Genomic DNA, 14,124 nt, shown 5'->3' with positions numbered 1-14,124 from the left:
ATTTACCCGCTTCTTCTACCCTATCCCTCCGATCCGACAAGTGGCAAGATGATTTTAGAAGAGCAGAGATTCCTCCACGAGGACCTGGAGCGGCTAGAACAGGCCATCACCGAGCGCGTGGCAGAAGACCCGAAAAACATCAAAGAGCGATTAATCCGGGACCACCAGATCAACGGGTTTCTCACACGGATACAGGAGCAGTCGAAGCGACTGCTGGACATCTACAAAGACATCGAAGGGCTGCGGGCGCAAGAAATCCAGAGTCTGTCGACTGGAGACCCGTTCGAAGAATTCTACAAACAACTCGACGAAGTCAAGGATTTCCACCGACGATATCCCAATGAGCCGGTCGAAAACCTCGAGCGGGCGTACAAACGGCGGCGGCCCGAAGAAGGCGAGCCAGTGCGCACGGAAGTGGACAACATGTTCACAGGCGAAGAGTCGAACGGACGGTTTTTGGACTTGACGACCCTGCACGAAGACTACCTCAATCTCCCCGGCGTGAAGCGCCTCACTTACTTACAGTACCTGGACAACTTCGACGCCTTTGAACCTCCACGTCTACCCATCAAGCGCCGCGACAAGCTGACCGATACGTACCTGAAATACGTGACGGATCTAGATGAATACCTCGAAGGCTTCCTACGGAGGACGCGACCGCTGGACGACCTCGACAAGACATTTCTGCGACTGGATCGCGAGTTCGAGACGGCGTGGCAGGCGGGGACGGTGCCCGGATGGGGCAAGGAGAACAAGGACGAAGAACAAACAGCAACCAACGGCAACAAGAACGAGCCACAGACCCAAGGGTCCGGATCGGGGATCTGGTGTCCGGAATGTGAAAAGGAGTTCAGCAACCAGAACGTCTACAAGGCACATCTGACGGGGAAGAAGCATCTCCGCAACGCCGAGGCCAAGAAGGCATTGGTGACCATGACCGGATCGTCCGAAGAGACATCATCCAAATCATCGTCGGGCGGCGCGGCGTGCCTAAAAGAACGAGTGATTGCCTCGCACGAGTTCCGGATCCGGGCGCTAGCCGACCTGCTGTCCAACGAGCGCAGCAACACGCGGGTTAACGTGGAGCGCAAGCAAGGCATGACGGAGCGGGAGCGCCAGGCCGAACTGGACGCCATCTTTGCCGAAGACAATGCGGCCGTGGCAGCCTCGGAAAGACGTGCGGGTGGACATGGCGGTGCAGGTGATGACTCGGGCTCCGAATCCGACGGCGACGAGAAGATCTACAATCCGTTGAAACTGCCGCTCGCCTGGGACGGCAAGCCCATCCCGTACTGGCTGTACAAGCTGCACGGCCTGGGCGTCGAGTTCCCCTGCGAAATCTGCGGCAATTTCGTGTACATGGGCCGCCGCGCCTTTGACAAACACTTCACCGAAGCCCGCCACATCTACGGCCTCAAGTGTCTGGGTATTACGGGTTCCGGTGCCGGCGGGCTGAGTCTGTTCCGCGAAATCACGGGGATTCAGGACGCTTTGAGTCTGTGGGAGAAGATCAAGCGCGAGAAACGAGAGAAGGAGAGTAAAGAGGACAGTATCGTCCAGATGGAGGACGGCGAGGGCAACGTCATGCCCGAGAGGATATACTTGGATTTGCAGAAGCAGGGCATTTTGTAGGGCTGACAGACGGACGGAGATACCACATACCAGGTATCCACAGCGAGCGCAGAACAGAATAGTTGCGGTTTCGATGTGCTACTGCAATATCAGCCTGTATCATGAAAAGTAGGTACCTTTGGCTGCATTTGTTGTACACCCACCTAAGGACCTGCCATATTTTGTAAATTACTAGTAAAGAGTACTTGTGTTGTTTCAGACTCAGCCGTCAAAGATACCTACTGTAGGTATATTAACCCAGCGATGCCGCTGCCACTATTAGTCCTGTTACTCCTAAGTCGATGGGTACTATCTCTGGGATACCGATGATAGTATAGCATGTGCAGCAACCTCCGCGATCAGTTTAATATACTGGAGAAGAAGAAGCATTCCATTGATAACGTAAACGTAAACATGAAATATCGATCATAACCATAAACATGGATCCAAACCAGACCCAGTACTGTAATTCCATAACAACCAGACTCTCATTCAAGGACGACGATACAGGTAGTACCTCGGAGGTGTAATCAGTCCACAGCAACGTACCAACCAGGTCCTACTAGTATAAACAAAACATCAAACAGCGTCAATACCCTCACCACCACTCAACCTCCCCAAAGATCCAGATCCAGCACTCCCCGAGCTGATCCTGCCGGAAGTCATAGTGGTACCACCACCGCCGGCAATCAGAACGGTACTCTCACGTTCTCTTTCTCTTTCACGAGTACTAGTAGTCTTCTCTTCCTTGTCCTTATTCTTATGCCGATCGCCGACCATGACGGCATTGCGGACCTTTTCCAACAACTCCCACCCCTTGGCCGCGACCTGGATGGCCCGCTCGACAATCTGATCAAACAGGTCGTCGTTGTCCTTGTAGAACCCACACAGCATGAGCTTGCACAGACTCGTGGTGGCCGTGAGCCGGACGTCGTCGGGGAACGAATGGGATAAAGCCTTGATGAAGGGCGACAGGAGAGATGTCATGTTGGCGGTGTTGGCAGCGGCGGCAGCAGCATTAGCCTCGGTATCAGCATCGGCCCCAGCCGTACCACTACCATCACCACCATGAGTAGTGTCTTGTTGATGCTGTTGTGGCTGTGGCGGTCCTCTTGCCAGCAGGATATCACACAGAATCTGCAGCGCCACGACCTGCAAAGTGTCGTGGCCCTTTTTCAGCAGATGGGTAAACAGCCGCATATTCTCATCGGCCAGTTTCGGCTCCAGCAGACAACATAGCCCGAGACACTGGACACCGCGTTCGCGGATGAGGATCTCGTGAGACCGCACCGCCGGAATCACCAGGTTGTCGAACATGCTGCGGAGGTGGACGTTGGTCTGAAGATTGCCCGTCACATTCTGCAGCATGCATTGCGCAATATGTAGACATTTCATGTTGATGACAATCTCCTTGATGGCCTGAGCTTCTTGTTCTTCTTCGGTGAGATTCTTCTTGTTGGTCTTTCCACCCCGTTTGTTTTTGACACCACTGGAATCAGCCGCCGCCGCCGCACCGTTCCTCGGTGTCGTAGTCATTGAGTCGGAAGAAGAGTGGCCTCCATTACTGACTTCGCTGCGTGCCGAGACGAAACTGTCGTTGTCGTCGTTCTCCTCGCCCTCGCCCTCACTTTCGGCCTCGGAAGACGCGATATTATCGTGTACTTCCGCGATGGCTTCGATGACCACAGAGGTAAATTCCCTCTCGCCTGCCGCGTCAGGGTTACAGACCAACCGCAACGCTTCTACCGTTAGCCGGGTACATTCTTCCGGCAAATCGGCCATTGACAGAGCGTGCCGGAGTAGAGAAAACATCTTGCGCCGGCCGACTTCGTCGGTATAGTCTAGGGTCTGGGCGATGTAGAGGAGCTGTTCGACGATAAACTCCTGCTCCGCCTGCTCGGCAGCCTTCTCGTCCGAGTCATGTTCGTTCGCGCTTTGAACCTTGACGAGGAGCTCGTTGATGTGTTTTTGCAGGTGGAATCCTAGCCGCGTCACTTCGGGCATCTTGTCGTCCAGCATCGCGAGACAGTCGGGATCTTGCAGACAGTAATCGTTGAATGTGCGGGCCATGAAGGCTGATTCGGGAGTCAGCGTGTCCCAGAATTCGTCATCAAGGACTACGGCTTCACGATAGTCGGGGCGACCGGCCCAGAACTCCTTCATGGCTTCTCGTGCAATGCCATCTTCATGGCCCGTATTCAGAGTGTCGATCCGTTCCAAAAGCTCCACTAGGGCTGGAATGCTGGGCTTGTGAAACCCTCTCTTTTCTGGTTTCGCGGCCTTCGCTCCTCCATCTCCATCGGCGTCGTCCATTCGATCGCCCTCGGTCAAAGTCTCTTCGTCGGTTGACGCCGCGCAGTCTTCGATCCAATGCTCTCTGAACAGCCGCGCCGCTGCCTTGCGGACCTTCTCGTCGCGATCTCTCAAACCCCATCGCAGCAATTTCTCCCGCATGGACAAAGACAAGTGTCGAAAGTCGCCCAGTTTCGTCAATACATTGGAATACAGCGTTCGTCGAGTGGGTGCGTCTCTGTCTCGGGCCCTCTCCAAAAGATAGGGCAAGGTCTTTGCGGTGACGGGCAATTTCAATAGCGCTCTTCTCACGTCGGCATTGGTATCATTCTGTAGTACATCCAATAGTTTATCCAAAAGGCCAGGAGCCACGTCTTCGTCCGAGTCCTGCTCTTCTTCCTCGTGATCCATTTCATCCTCGAGAAACCGGCCGAGCGCCAGGACAGCCTCCAGTCGGATCGCGGGCACTTTGTCCCGTAGACGCTTGATCATTTCATGTCGGATGACCTTGTACAGATCGTCGTCAATCTGACCTAGCACTCCAAAAATCTGCGACACGATCTGCGTGGCTCGGTATCGCACTGTTTTGTCTTTGGCGCATAAGTAAGGGAGCAGCGCCAGTAAGATCGAGGACGTAGGACGTCGTGATCCGTCGGCCGAGTCGAAATATACGGTGAGAAACTTGATGACCCGGCTGCCAGCAATTTCGGACTTGCTGACGTCCAACAGCCGGAATATACATTGCTTCATGTGTGTCTCGAAGGTAGGCGTTTCTTCGAGCCGGCGCAGACGCTTCGCCAGTGTCTTGTGGCCGACCAAGGATCGTTGTGCGTCGGAGAAGATTTCGGCCACCGACATGTTGACGGGAGTCAATACTGCGTAGCAGGATATGCTGAGGTGTCTTCTTCGTTCAGGTGAAATCAATACAACAGCATGGTACCTAGTATCGCAGTAGTTGTTGAGTGTTTACTGTCGTGATGTTGTACCACAGCGTGCATGCGATTGACTGGATTGGCTGCAATGAAGTAAACAAAGCTAGTCCTGAATAGGCTGTTCTCGGAATATGTGTTTCCCCGACATCCGATGCTCTCTCCCTTGCTTCAAGTTCTCCCTCATCATTACCTACCAGGTACCTAAAGGTATTGATCCCCTGGCACTCAGTGGCAGAGTGATTTCAGGCTGGTCACCGTCAATCAGGGACCTTTCCACTACCCCCGGTCAGAGTCCCCTCGTCGTCGACGTCAAAGGCGCTTTCTGCTCGCTGCGTCGATCATATGTACAAACCGCGCATTCAGGCCAACCTGAGAGCATCGATGATCCGCGGTGATTTCCGGATCTACAGGTACATCCAGACCTTCAGGGTCCATGATGATCCTTAGATCGTTCCCTGAGGACTGACTGTCATGATCAACAACGTTGGGGACACTATTTTGAAGGATTTCTATATCCATGCCACGTTGTGGCTGGCTTGTCTCTAGTCCCTGGCTGTCAGCTTCTGGCCCTAGGGATGTTGTGATAATGCCGGGTTCACATAACCCTCAGGGATTTTGATGGAAAGTGCCAGGGCCTCGTTGTGGTCTCTCTTGCCTATGACGCATTTCACTAGGCATCGCCTTGAATCGAGCCTTGCGAAGATCTGCCTACTAACCAGACAGAAAATGGTGCCTGAAACGAAACTACACAGTCTGGATTTGACTCAATTTCAAAGTGTTGCATTTGTAGGAAGTTGGGAATTGCCTCACTCGATCCTTTCTCGTCTCTGATGTTGACATTGTTGTGATATCAATGTGATAACCGCTGATAAGGACGTTCCGGATACGCTTCTCGTTGCATGGTTGCAGGGTTCGATATCAGGGCAATGCCGTGGTCACGGGTGAAACGTGTGCGTCTACCTTTGGACGGGACATGGGGAAATGCGCCAGCTCAACATTCTCGACACAGTCATCCTGATCCGGTCAGTCGTTTCTGTCTGCTAGCGGCCAAAATGTAGACCTCCTAGGAAGGGACAGCGGAAGGGACAGTTCTAGTGATTGGGCAGCGAGAGGATCACCGAAGGCCTCCCTGGTCAGACCACCTTACTCTCATCGTCGCTGACTGCAATGGCAAGTAACAAAGTCTCTTCGATGAAACGGACTCGATATGCAAGACCACATCCCAGGAAAGAGGCCCTTGAAGGGTCGGGTGGGACATGTATATGCCCAAGACCACACCCAACACATCTACCCTCTTGCGAACCGTCAGGATTGCATATTGGATGAGAAGATAGGAGTCCTACCTCGGTGCTGTCTGAATGCAGTGGCCTGTTGGTCAGTCGGCTGGGTTGCCTGTCCGTGGGCGCCCCTTGACACTGCCATCACACTGCAATCACCGATGAATGCCCTTCCCAGAGTCACCACGGAACGGACACTGCAAATATCAGGCTGAAACCAAAGCAACCCCATCCATCACAACGATGCTCGCGATTTCCTTTCCCGATCCTGTTCGTTGCAGAAATGTCTGTCCAGTCCTGGAGATAGGCTCATTGTCTTCAAAAGAGTCTCCCACAGCAATCCTTGAACGTCGGCTTGAGGTTTCTTGCTTGCGATGTGTCTGCAAAGTCTTAAGAGAGATGATGCGACGGGTTCGTGGTCATGGTGCAATGGATCAATGGAGCAATTCTGCACAGGCCTTTGCTCCCAACCACTCTGGAATGATCAATGCCTGACATGCAGCGAGGACTTATGTAGTTGGGCACAAAGGCCATGGCCCTTCGATGGTCAACCGTCAGCCACCGAATGCCGCCCAAAAGTCTTCGGCCCAACGCCAAACGCCATACTGACTGCCAACTGCCACCTGATCCTCACCTTGGACAACTGGCAGAATACTCCGAGTCCCCATCGGTAGGCGCCTACCAACCCAGATAGGCAAGCCATTCTAGGTAGGCGACCTTCGGCAGGATCACAGAAGGTGATGCAATGCTCTGCACTGCCTTACCAGTGGAAAGGCCACCCCGTGAGCCCCAAGACGACCGCTGCGTTGATATCGACTTTGCAACTTACCTGCCCTTTCAGGACACTAAAAATAACAAAGGCAAACACAAGCCCTCCCGGAGAAGGCTTTATCCTCAGCTGATCTCCAGGAAGCCATGATGTGTGATGGTGCTGGCCAATGTACCAGTACTTTACTAGTGCACTCAAGAACCTTATGCCACCCACTGCATCTCATGGGCATATGCAGGACACTGTATAGCATACGGCATCTCCAGCGGACTTACTCGATGGAGTGAGCACCAGCAGCAGCAGCACGCCTTTCTAGACGCGTACATCTCAGTCGACTCGACTCGGTTAACACCCATGAAGAACACCACGTATATACAATATATCCCTGCTCCGAGTCTCTCGCTTATTGAAAGCAAAACACAAATTACGAACAAACATCGTGCGTTGTCTTGTCCAACTGGCTAGTCAGGGGCTCACCAGTCAGACATGACAAGCACTGCATAACATAACATAACTTGGTAATTTGGACACTGAACTCGCGTCTACCCCAGAATCACTGCAATCACCAGTTATATTACTATTGTTCTATACGATTTTCTGCTGCCTGCGTCTTTTATCCTTTCAATCACAATCATGGAAGATGCACAAGGTACCTCAACGAGACGAAAATTCCAGTCCGTGTCAAAGCCCGTACCTCAAAAAAAAAGCAAAGAAAAAGGGAAAAAAACGAAAAGACTAGCCCGGCTCGGCTGGGTTAGGTTGGGCAGTAACACAGAAACTCGCAAAAATCCCGTCTTGTGAGTCGTCTACAAGCACGAGTAGTACCGGGATTATCCAAAAGTGAGGCGGCCAGCAAACAAGCATACAGAAAAGACTGAGACCCTTTGACGCCAATCAGCCACGCCACTGGCACCATAAACCCTGAGCGATCGACATCCGTGCCCACTGCGTCAAACCGCTTGCACATCCAGAACCACTGGCAGTCGGTGACTCGACATCCTTCGCTTCCATTCTGCTTCTCCAACTGCCAGTATCTACCTAGTGAAGGGGGCGGCCAATCGAGAGATCGACACTCTAGGCTGTGTATTTCGAGTCGACCCCCGGTCGATAGGTGCACAGCTGCTTGCTCATGCTGATGATCCCAACTGACCGGGCTGGTGCTGGTCAACGGCTGCTCGCTGGGCTGACTTCGATTGACTTGACTATACCTAAGCTCCCCCCGGCGATGCCATGCCACTTGTCCCATCAATACTAACCGCCGTCTCAAGGGTCGAGCCGCACCAGCTGACTGACAGCCAGCCCGTCCGGAGACGCCCACCCATCCACCTTATCGTCGTGGCTTGGTGGCTTGGCTGGGGTGTGCCGGGCCGGGAGCCATGGCCATGTCACTCATGGACACTCGTTGGGAATCCTTTCCTAGGGAAGCGGACCAGGGAGAAAACAGTACAATTTACGAATTCTAGGCTCAAAGAGTGTTTAGTTTTAGCTGGGCCACTGCAACCGTGTCCTGGCACCTGGTTCTCCCAAGCACTTCCCAGTCCGCCCACCAGGCCAGGTAGGCCACCGACCCTGCGACCGGCGACCAGGCGACAGGGGGTTGCTGTACGTCTCACACACACACCAGATGGCGGACGGGACGTTCTGCTAGCAGTGACCGCCCATGAGAACGAGTCGAGGCAGACCAGGGCATGTCACAAACCCCACGATCCGCGAAGCCTCCGACGTTTGTCACTTGTGTTGCGTTCCCAGGTTTGGCTCGCTGCTTCTGTTGCTTCAAGTTCTGCTGCTGCTTGCCAGTGCCGTCAATCGTCAGACCGGCCTGTTGTTATGCTTGTAGTGGTACAGTCGAGGTACTGTATGCCATCATGGGTTCCGGGAACTGTGATCTTGCTTGGGAAAAAGACGTGATGAACCTGACCCTGGTCCCCACGTCTGGTCGTTCGTATTCCACCATGCTAGGCCAACACTTGATTGCCTTTTTCTCGAAGACAAGGGCTACTAGCACAGTCCGGCAGTCTCGCCTACTTTGCAGTGTGCTATAACAGCCTCTACTCCCGTCCACTTGCCAACCGGTCGACCTGTTTGTCTCCATTATTCTCTTCCCCAATTGCTACCGCTTTGCTTCATTGTTGCTGGTCCTTGACCCTTCGGACTTGAACTTTTGAATTCGAGCTATTTCTGGTGTACTATCCTATACTGCCTCGCTGTGCCATTTCCATCCTCAGATGTAAGCATAGGACTGTGGAGGAGCTCAACTGACATTCTGGAATAGCTGCTGACTTTACCATACAGATTGGCCACATCACCATTCCATTTGGCACCTATTGGGTCTTGTTCTACCAGTCCAAGCGACAGCCGACAACCATGGATTCCAGTGCTCTAATCGACGTGCTTCGTTCATGTCGAGCGGTCTACTACCAGGAGAACCAACATCTTCCTGCCGAGGAGCGTGAACGGGGCTGGGGTCAGTATTGGGAAACCATCAGTAACGCGATCAAATCCTCACCGTCGACTACTCACGAGACTACTGGCTTCACCTTGCCCCAGAAACGGACCGCCTCCAAGGCGATGGTTGTTGGTATGGAGCCCGCATCAAAACGGACTGATCCTGTATGTCCTCCTGTTGTCCATGCTTCTTTCTTTCCTTTGACGGTTTGAGGCAAAGTCCCGTTCGTTGGCATCTTCGGCTCCGGGTCCCTCGGCACCTGTGCTTGAACGCCACATCTCCGCCCCTGTTGGTCCAGCTGGCCCTCGACATCAACATCATCAACCGGGCCGTTCGCCCATGCGTCCCTCCTCTTCGGTTCCTACCAGGGCGACCATCGGACCCATGCCCATCCCCCGCCAGCAAAATGGGCAACGACAAACCTCGGCGGCCGCATCCTACCCGCATCGATACGGCAGGTCCAGCCTCAACTTCATCGAAGAAGTGCAAGATATGTCTCCTTCGGATTTCCTCGCCAGGTCGAGGGCGGAAGACTACCAGACAGCGGCGGCAATGCCGATGTCGTTGTCGTTGACGCCGCCCACGACCCAAGCGCGTAGTGAAGTGCTGACCAGCCAGCTTTCTCAGCTCACCTCCCCGTATGTCTCGGCAATAGAGTCACCCGAGGTATATACCCCGATGACTACTGCCACAAGCAATTCGAGTCTGATGACTGGGCCGACCGTCATGTCGGAGCCCATGACTCGCACCAACACCAATGATGTTCTCTGCGACGGCTTTGGCATGTTTCGCATGGACTCGACCCCCATGATGAAAGTAGCCAAAGCCTCTGACATGTTGCCGTCCGAGTTTTCTCGAGACTCTGCAAATGCGACGGTCCCAGCGCCCTTGTTTCCTTTTTCTTCTGTTGGAACCGAACTCGGTTACAACAATCTTTCTCGTTTTTCTTTTCACGATGATGATCTACCATCATCATCTTCTCCTTGCAGTTTTGAGATGAAGAATTCGCCTTCCACCGGAAGCAATGCTTCATCTGTCTCTGTTTCTTCCACTTCTCATTTGCCTTCTGCTGCTCGAGGACCTGTCCAACCAGAAGTCCCACGCACCACCAGCAACACGGTTTCGCGGCCGCTGGCCCCGAAGATGGAGCGACAGAAAGACGCCCCATCTTCCGGGCCGGCGGACTTGCCAGAACCCAAACTGGTGGCTGTCCAAGCCGAAGATGGTACAGTGAAACACAAAGCCGAAATCACTCGCGCAGTGCGCCAACAACCTCCCCGTAAGACGACTTTTTGTGGCTTCTGTAACGAGCAACCTCAGGGCTTTCACGGTGACCACGAACTCCGCCGACACATCGAACGCCGCCACAGCAAAGTCCGCCGAGTGTGGATCTGTAAAGACGCCTCGCCAGACGGCAACTTCCTGTCCAACTGCAAGCAATGTCGCACCGGCAAAGCGTACGGCGCCAACTACAACGCTGCCGCCCACCTCCGCCGCGCCCACTTCAACCCGTGCAAGAATCGACGAGGCGGTCGTGGCAAGAAGAGCGAACATCGCGGTGGTATGGGAGGCGGTAACTATCCATCCATGGACGTGCTCAAGAATTGGATGTATGAAAAGATCGAGATGAACTTGGACGGCAGGTTGATCGTTCAAAACCTGCCTGCAGAATCGTCCACTTTCCCTACCGCAGCTTTGGACGACATGGCAGACTGCCAACCGAATGACTTTGACGTTTCCGACTTCGACTTCAACGGCAACATGCAGGTGACTCAAGCCGACATGGCTTTGGGCAATTTCACCACCGACTCGCTTGCCATGAATGGTGCAGGGGGTCTACACCCCAACACCTACCTCAGCCCCTCGGCACCAATGAACCTTGCGTACGACCCCTCGAGCTTTGCTCTGTCTAACGATTCCACGTTCCCATACCACCTCACTCCGCCATGATTGATGACAACTTGCAAAAAATGATGAAGAAAAGGGCCAGTTTTGGGGGGGGTCTTTGGACGGCGTTTTATTTGTTTCTGGCGTCAAGTGCCTACCTTTCATACCTGATCTGTACATAATTTTGCGGGAGTCAGCCCGCGACGAGACGTGGGTTTCGGAACCATGAATTTGAATGTGGCAACAGTCAACTTGAACTGGGCAGGCTGCAAGCACAGATTGCTTCTTTTACGGATTGTTAACAGGCTTGAGGGACGGGAATGGCAGAGCAGCTTCCATGTAATTCGGTCTTCCAGCTGCTTGATTGTCTGAAAATATGGCGTTTTTGATTTACGGCATTGCCGAGTTTGTGGCCCACGATGGCTGATGATGGATAACGAGAGGCCTTCTTCCGTTCGATAGTGCAAATTCACGTTCAGCTGCCGGTGTATATCAGACCGTTATTTTCTCCTGCTCTTCTCTAACAGCGGCGCCCGTGGTGGAATAGCGGCTGAAAAAAGGTGGCTGAACGGTTCGGTGGCCAATGCGTGGTGGCATCTGAGGCACGACGCGTGTCCAGATCCGCTGTCACTTGCATCGACATCGACCCATCGCCGGTTGTAGCCGATGCTTGATTGTAGCGAGAGAGCCATTGGCCGTGGTGTCAAGGTGGTGTGGCTGAGCGAGCGCCGACGTAGACACGGCGTGGAGGTTCCGTCAGCTGCCACTGCAGTGCGTCGTGAAACCGGTATGGACGTAGGTGCCAGTCACCCACAGCATGGTGATGTCGTACAGTGGTGGCCACCGCCGTGAAGGCAGGCAACATACACAGTCAGTTTCATCAGTAGGCCGTGGTTGAATGGCTAATAGAAAGGTACCTAGGTAGGTATGCGCATCGGGTGACGCTTGTTCGCTCGTTGCATGGATTTAGTAGAGGCGAGTCGCCGCGGAGAGCCGACGACTCAGCCATGAGATTCCAAACACGTCTGGAACAAATGACCCTCGTCCCCCTGCGGCAGTTGATGGGTTCAGGGTGTCGTTTGCCTCCTTGAACAGACTGTAGCAGTGAGCTTGAAAGCCGTTGTCACTGTACCTATGCCCTGGGTGCTAAGCTCAGTTAAAGTAACCAAGCCTTTTCGCACCTTAAATTGGTACCACTGAGTGCCTGGCCGGGGGTTGTCCAGGTGGTAACATGCCCGTAATATTCGCATAGTGCCCGCCCATGGCTGCGACTGCAGTGCCCGTGCCGCGCCTGTTCCCGTAAAACAGCTGTCGCTCCAGCCCTCAGCTAAGCCACGCATCACTACTCTCGACTCTCCTACTACTACGTCGCTTCTTCTTTACCGCTACCATCATTCTCGTCTCCTCTGCCTCTCTACTTCTCACCGTCATCCTTCCAACCACGAACCACAACCACCAAACAATCACACAAACTCACAAAACCAAGTCGTCAGCGCGGTTCATCAACAGACCCAAATCGTTCTCCTCTATCTCTACAACCTCCACCTCCAAGTTCATTTCGTTCACCTTCAGCCATGTCGAATCAAGGTTACTATGGCGGTCCTCAGGGCGGTTACCCTCAGCAACCGGGAGCAACGTGAGTGATCAATATCCCATCGCATCGCATCACACTGCATCTCATTCATTCATCCACATCATCTTATCGTCAGAGTCCCCTGGCTAACATCTTCAACAATAGATACCAACCAGGCTACGGCGCACCACCACAACCGGGCTACGGCGCTCCTCAACAAGGCTACTACCAACAAGGTCCGCCACAGATGCAAGCGCAACCCCAGACCGTCTATGTTCAAGAACGAAGATCCAATGACCGCGGTTGTCTGGGCACATGGTAAGAAAAGAAACACAACCCCCGAGTTTATACTATACTGTACGTTCGTCAGGCTGACCATTTGTTAACAAAACAGTCTTGCCGCCCTATGCTGCTGCTTCGTTTGCGAGGAAGGATGTGAATGCTGCGCCGACTGCTGCGAATGCGCCGAGATGTGCTGTTAAAAGCCCGAAATGACATACGTTCCGTTCGATTCGGGGTTGATAAGGGCGAGGCTGGTGTCAACCGCGCGCGCTCTCTCTGCTCCAAGCGCAAGAAATGATAAAGATGAAAAAAGAGACCAGCCCGAAAACCTGCAATATCCTTTCGTATGCAAAGGGGTCTCCCGTCCAGTCCATTCTCAAGAACGGCCCCCAACCTACTGCAGTATCCGTACTACGTCGTCTCGTCTCGACCACCTTTTTACGTGGACGCGCTGAAGATCGAGGGTTGTGGGTGGTTGCTATGCTCAGATATGGTGAAGCGGGCGCGTTGTCTATCTTTCTGATTCCCGTACACAACACACACAAGGGCACCTCCAGTTTTCTAGATTTTTTGTTGATGGAAACTACGGGATGGTAGTAGGGGAAAGCGAAACTTGAAGTTTGGGTGTCAGGATCCATTATCGTTATTGCTCGAGTACTATTACAATGCTATGCTTTTTTGGCCACTGACATACTACTATTGAGGACGCTCTCCATGTCCTACTCTGGTTCCATCCGCCGCCGGATCACTAACTTGCAACTTGAACCCGAAGAGATTGGACGGTGTCCAACTTTAAGTTCGTCACCTCTACTCGCCAACCACCTTTTATGCGTGGGCCCGCTATTTGGCGGAAGAGACAAGGAAGGATACTAGTATTGAGCAATATTGGGATCGTTTCATTTTACAGAAGCATTCCACGACAGTTTCGCTCATTGAATACTAGTACGGGCTAGATAAGTCACCTTTACGAAGCCTGATCATTCATATCTGTACAGTTGAAGCTGCGGACCGGATACCCTCAAACACTGGCTCTCTCACTCTTCTGTCCACCCAAG

The 14,124-nt window shown here is 53.3% G+C and overlaps 5 protein-coding genes across 5 annotated transcripts; 4 read left to right on the top strand and 1 right to left on the bottom strand.

Annotated features, from left to right (window-relative positions):
- Positions 1-48: 48 nt before the first annotated feature.
- On the top strand, positions 49-1,632 carry HMPREF1120_01580 (uncharacterized protein; the record flags this gene model as incomplete). Its single annotated transcript, XM_009155599.1, has 1 exon — positions 49-1,632. One exon carries the CDS (start codon positions 49-51, stop codon positions 1,630-1,632), a length of 1,584 nt encoding a protein of 527 aa, XP_009153847.1.
- A 558-nt stretch (positions 1,633-2,190) lies between these two features.
- On the bottom strand, positions 2,191-4,761 carry HMPREF1120_01579 (condensin complex subunit 3; the record flags this gene model as incomplete). The annotated part of the gene is made up of 1 exon (XM_009155598.1): positions 2,191-4,761. The coding sequence occupies one exon, from the start codon at positions 4,759-4,761 to the stop codon at positions 2,191-2,193; it is 2,571 nt and encodes an 856-aa protein (XP_009153846.1).
- A 270-nt stretch (positions 4,762-5,031) lies between these two features.
- HMPREF1120_01578 (uncharacterized protein) lies at positions 5,032-11,725 on the top strand. The gene is made up of 3 exons (XM_009155597.1): positions 5,032-9,108; positions 9,174-9,491; positions 9,547-11,725. The coding sequence occupies exons 2-3, from the start codon at positions 9,246-9,248 to the stop codon at positions 11,275-11,277; spliced, it is 1,977 nt and encodes a 658-aa protein (XP_009153845.1). The 5' UTR covers positions 5,032-9,108; positions 9,174-9,245; the 3' UTR covers positions 11,278-11,725.
- Positions 11,726-12,788: 1,063 nt separating this feature from the next.
- On the top strand, positions 12,789-13,109 carry HMPREF1120_01577 (uncharacterized protein; the record flags this gene model as incomplete). The annotated part of the gene is made up of 2 exons (XM_009155596.1): positions 12,789-12,850; positions 12,953-13,109. The coding sequence occupies 2 exons, from the start codon at positions 12,789-12,791 to the stop codon at positions 13,107-13,109; spliced, it is 219 nt and encodes a 72-aa protein (XP_009153844.1).
- Positions 13,110-13,363: 254 nt separating this feature from the next.
- HMPREF1120_01576 (uncharacterized protein) lies at positions 13,364-13,666 on the top strand (the record flags this gene model as incomplete). Its single annotated transcript, XM_009155595.1, has 1 exon — positions 13,364-13,666. The coding sequence occupies one exon, from the start codon at positions 13,364-13,366 to the stop codon at positions 13,664-13,666; it is 303 nt and encodes a 100-aa protein (XP_009153843.1).
- Between the last annotated feature and the right edge of the window lie 458 nt (positions 13,667-14,124).

Source organism: Exophiala dermatitidis (genome assembly GCF_000230625.1).
Source record: "Exophiala dermatitidis NIH/UT8656 unplaced genomic scaffold supercont1.2, whole genome shotgun sequence".
NCBI classification, from domain to species: domain Eukaryota; kingdom Fungi; phylum Ascomycota; class Eurotiomycetes; order Chaetothyriales; family Herpotrichiellaceae; genus Exophiala; species Exophiala dermatitidis.
Note: the sequence above shows the minus strand (reverse complement) of the source record. Positions and strands in the feature narration are given on the sequence as shown.

Bases quoted from the DNA above. Each gene is read 5' to 3' on its own strand.
- HMPREF1120_01578 (XM_009155597.1), top strand. From the start codon at position 9,246: ATGGATTCCAGTGCTCTAATCGACGTGCTTCGTTCATGTCGAGCGGTC. The intron at 9,492-9,546 runs GTATGTCCTCCT...TTTGAGGCAAAG, and splicing joins CATCAAAACGGACTGATCCT to TCCCGTTCGTTGGCATCTTC.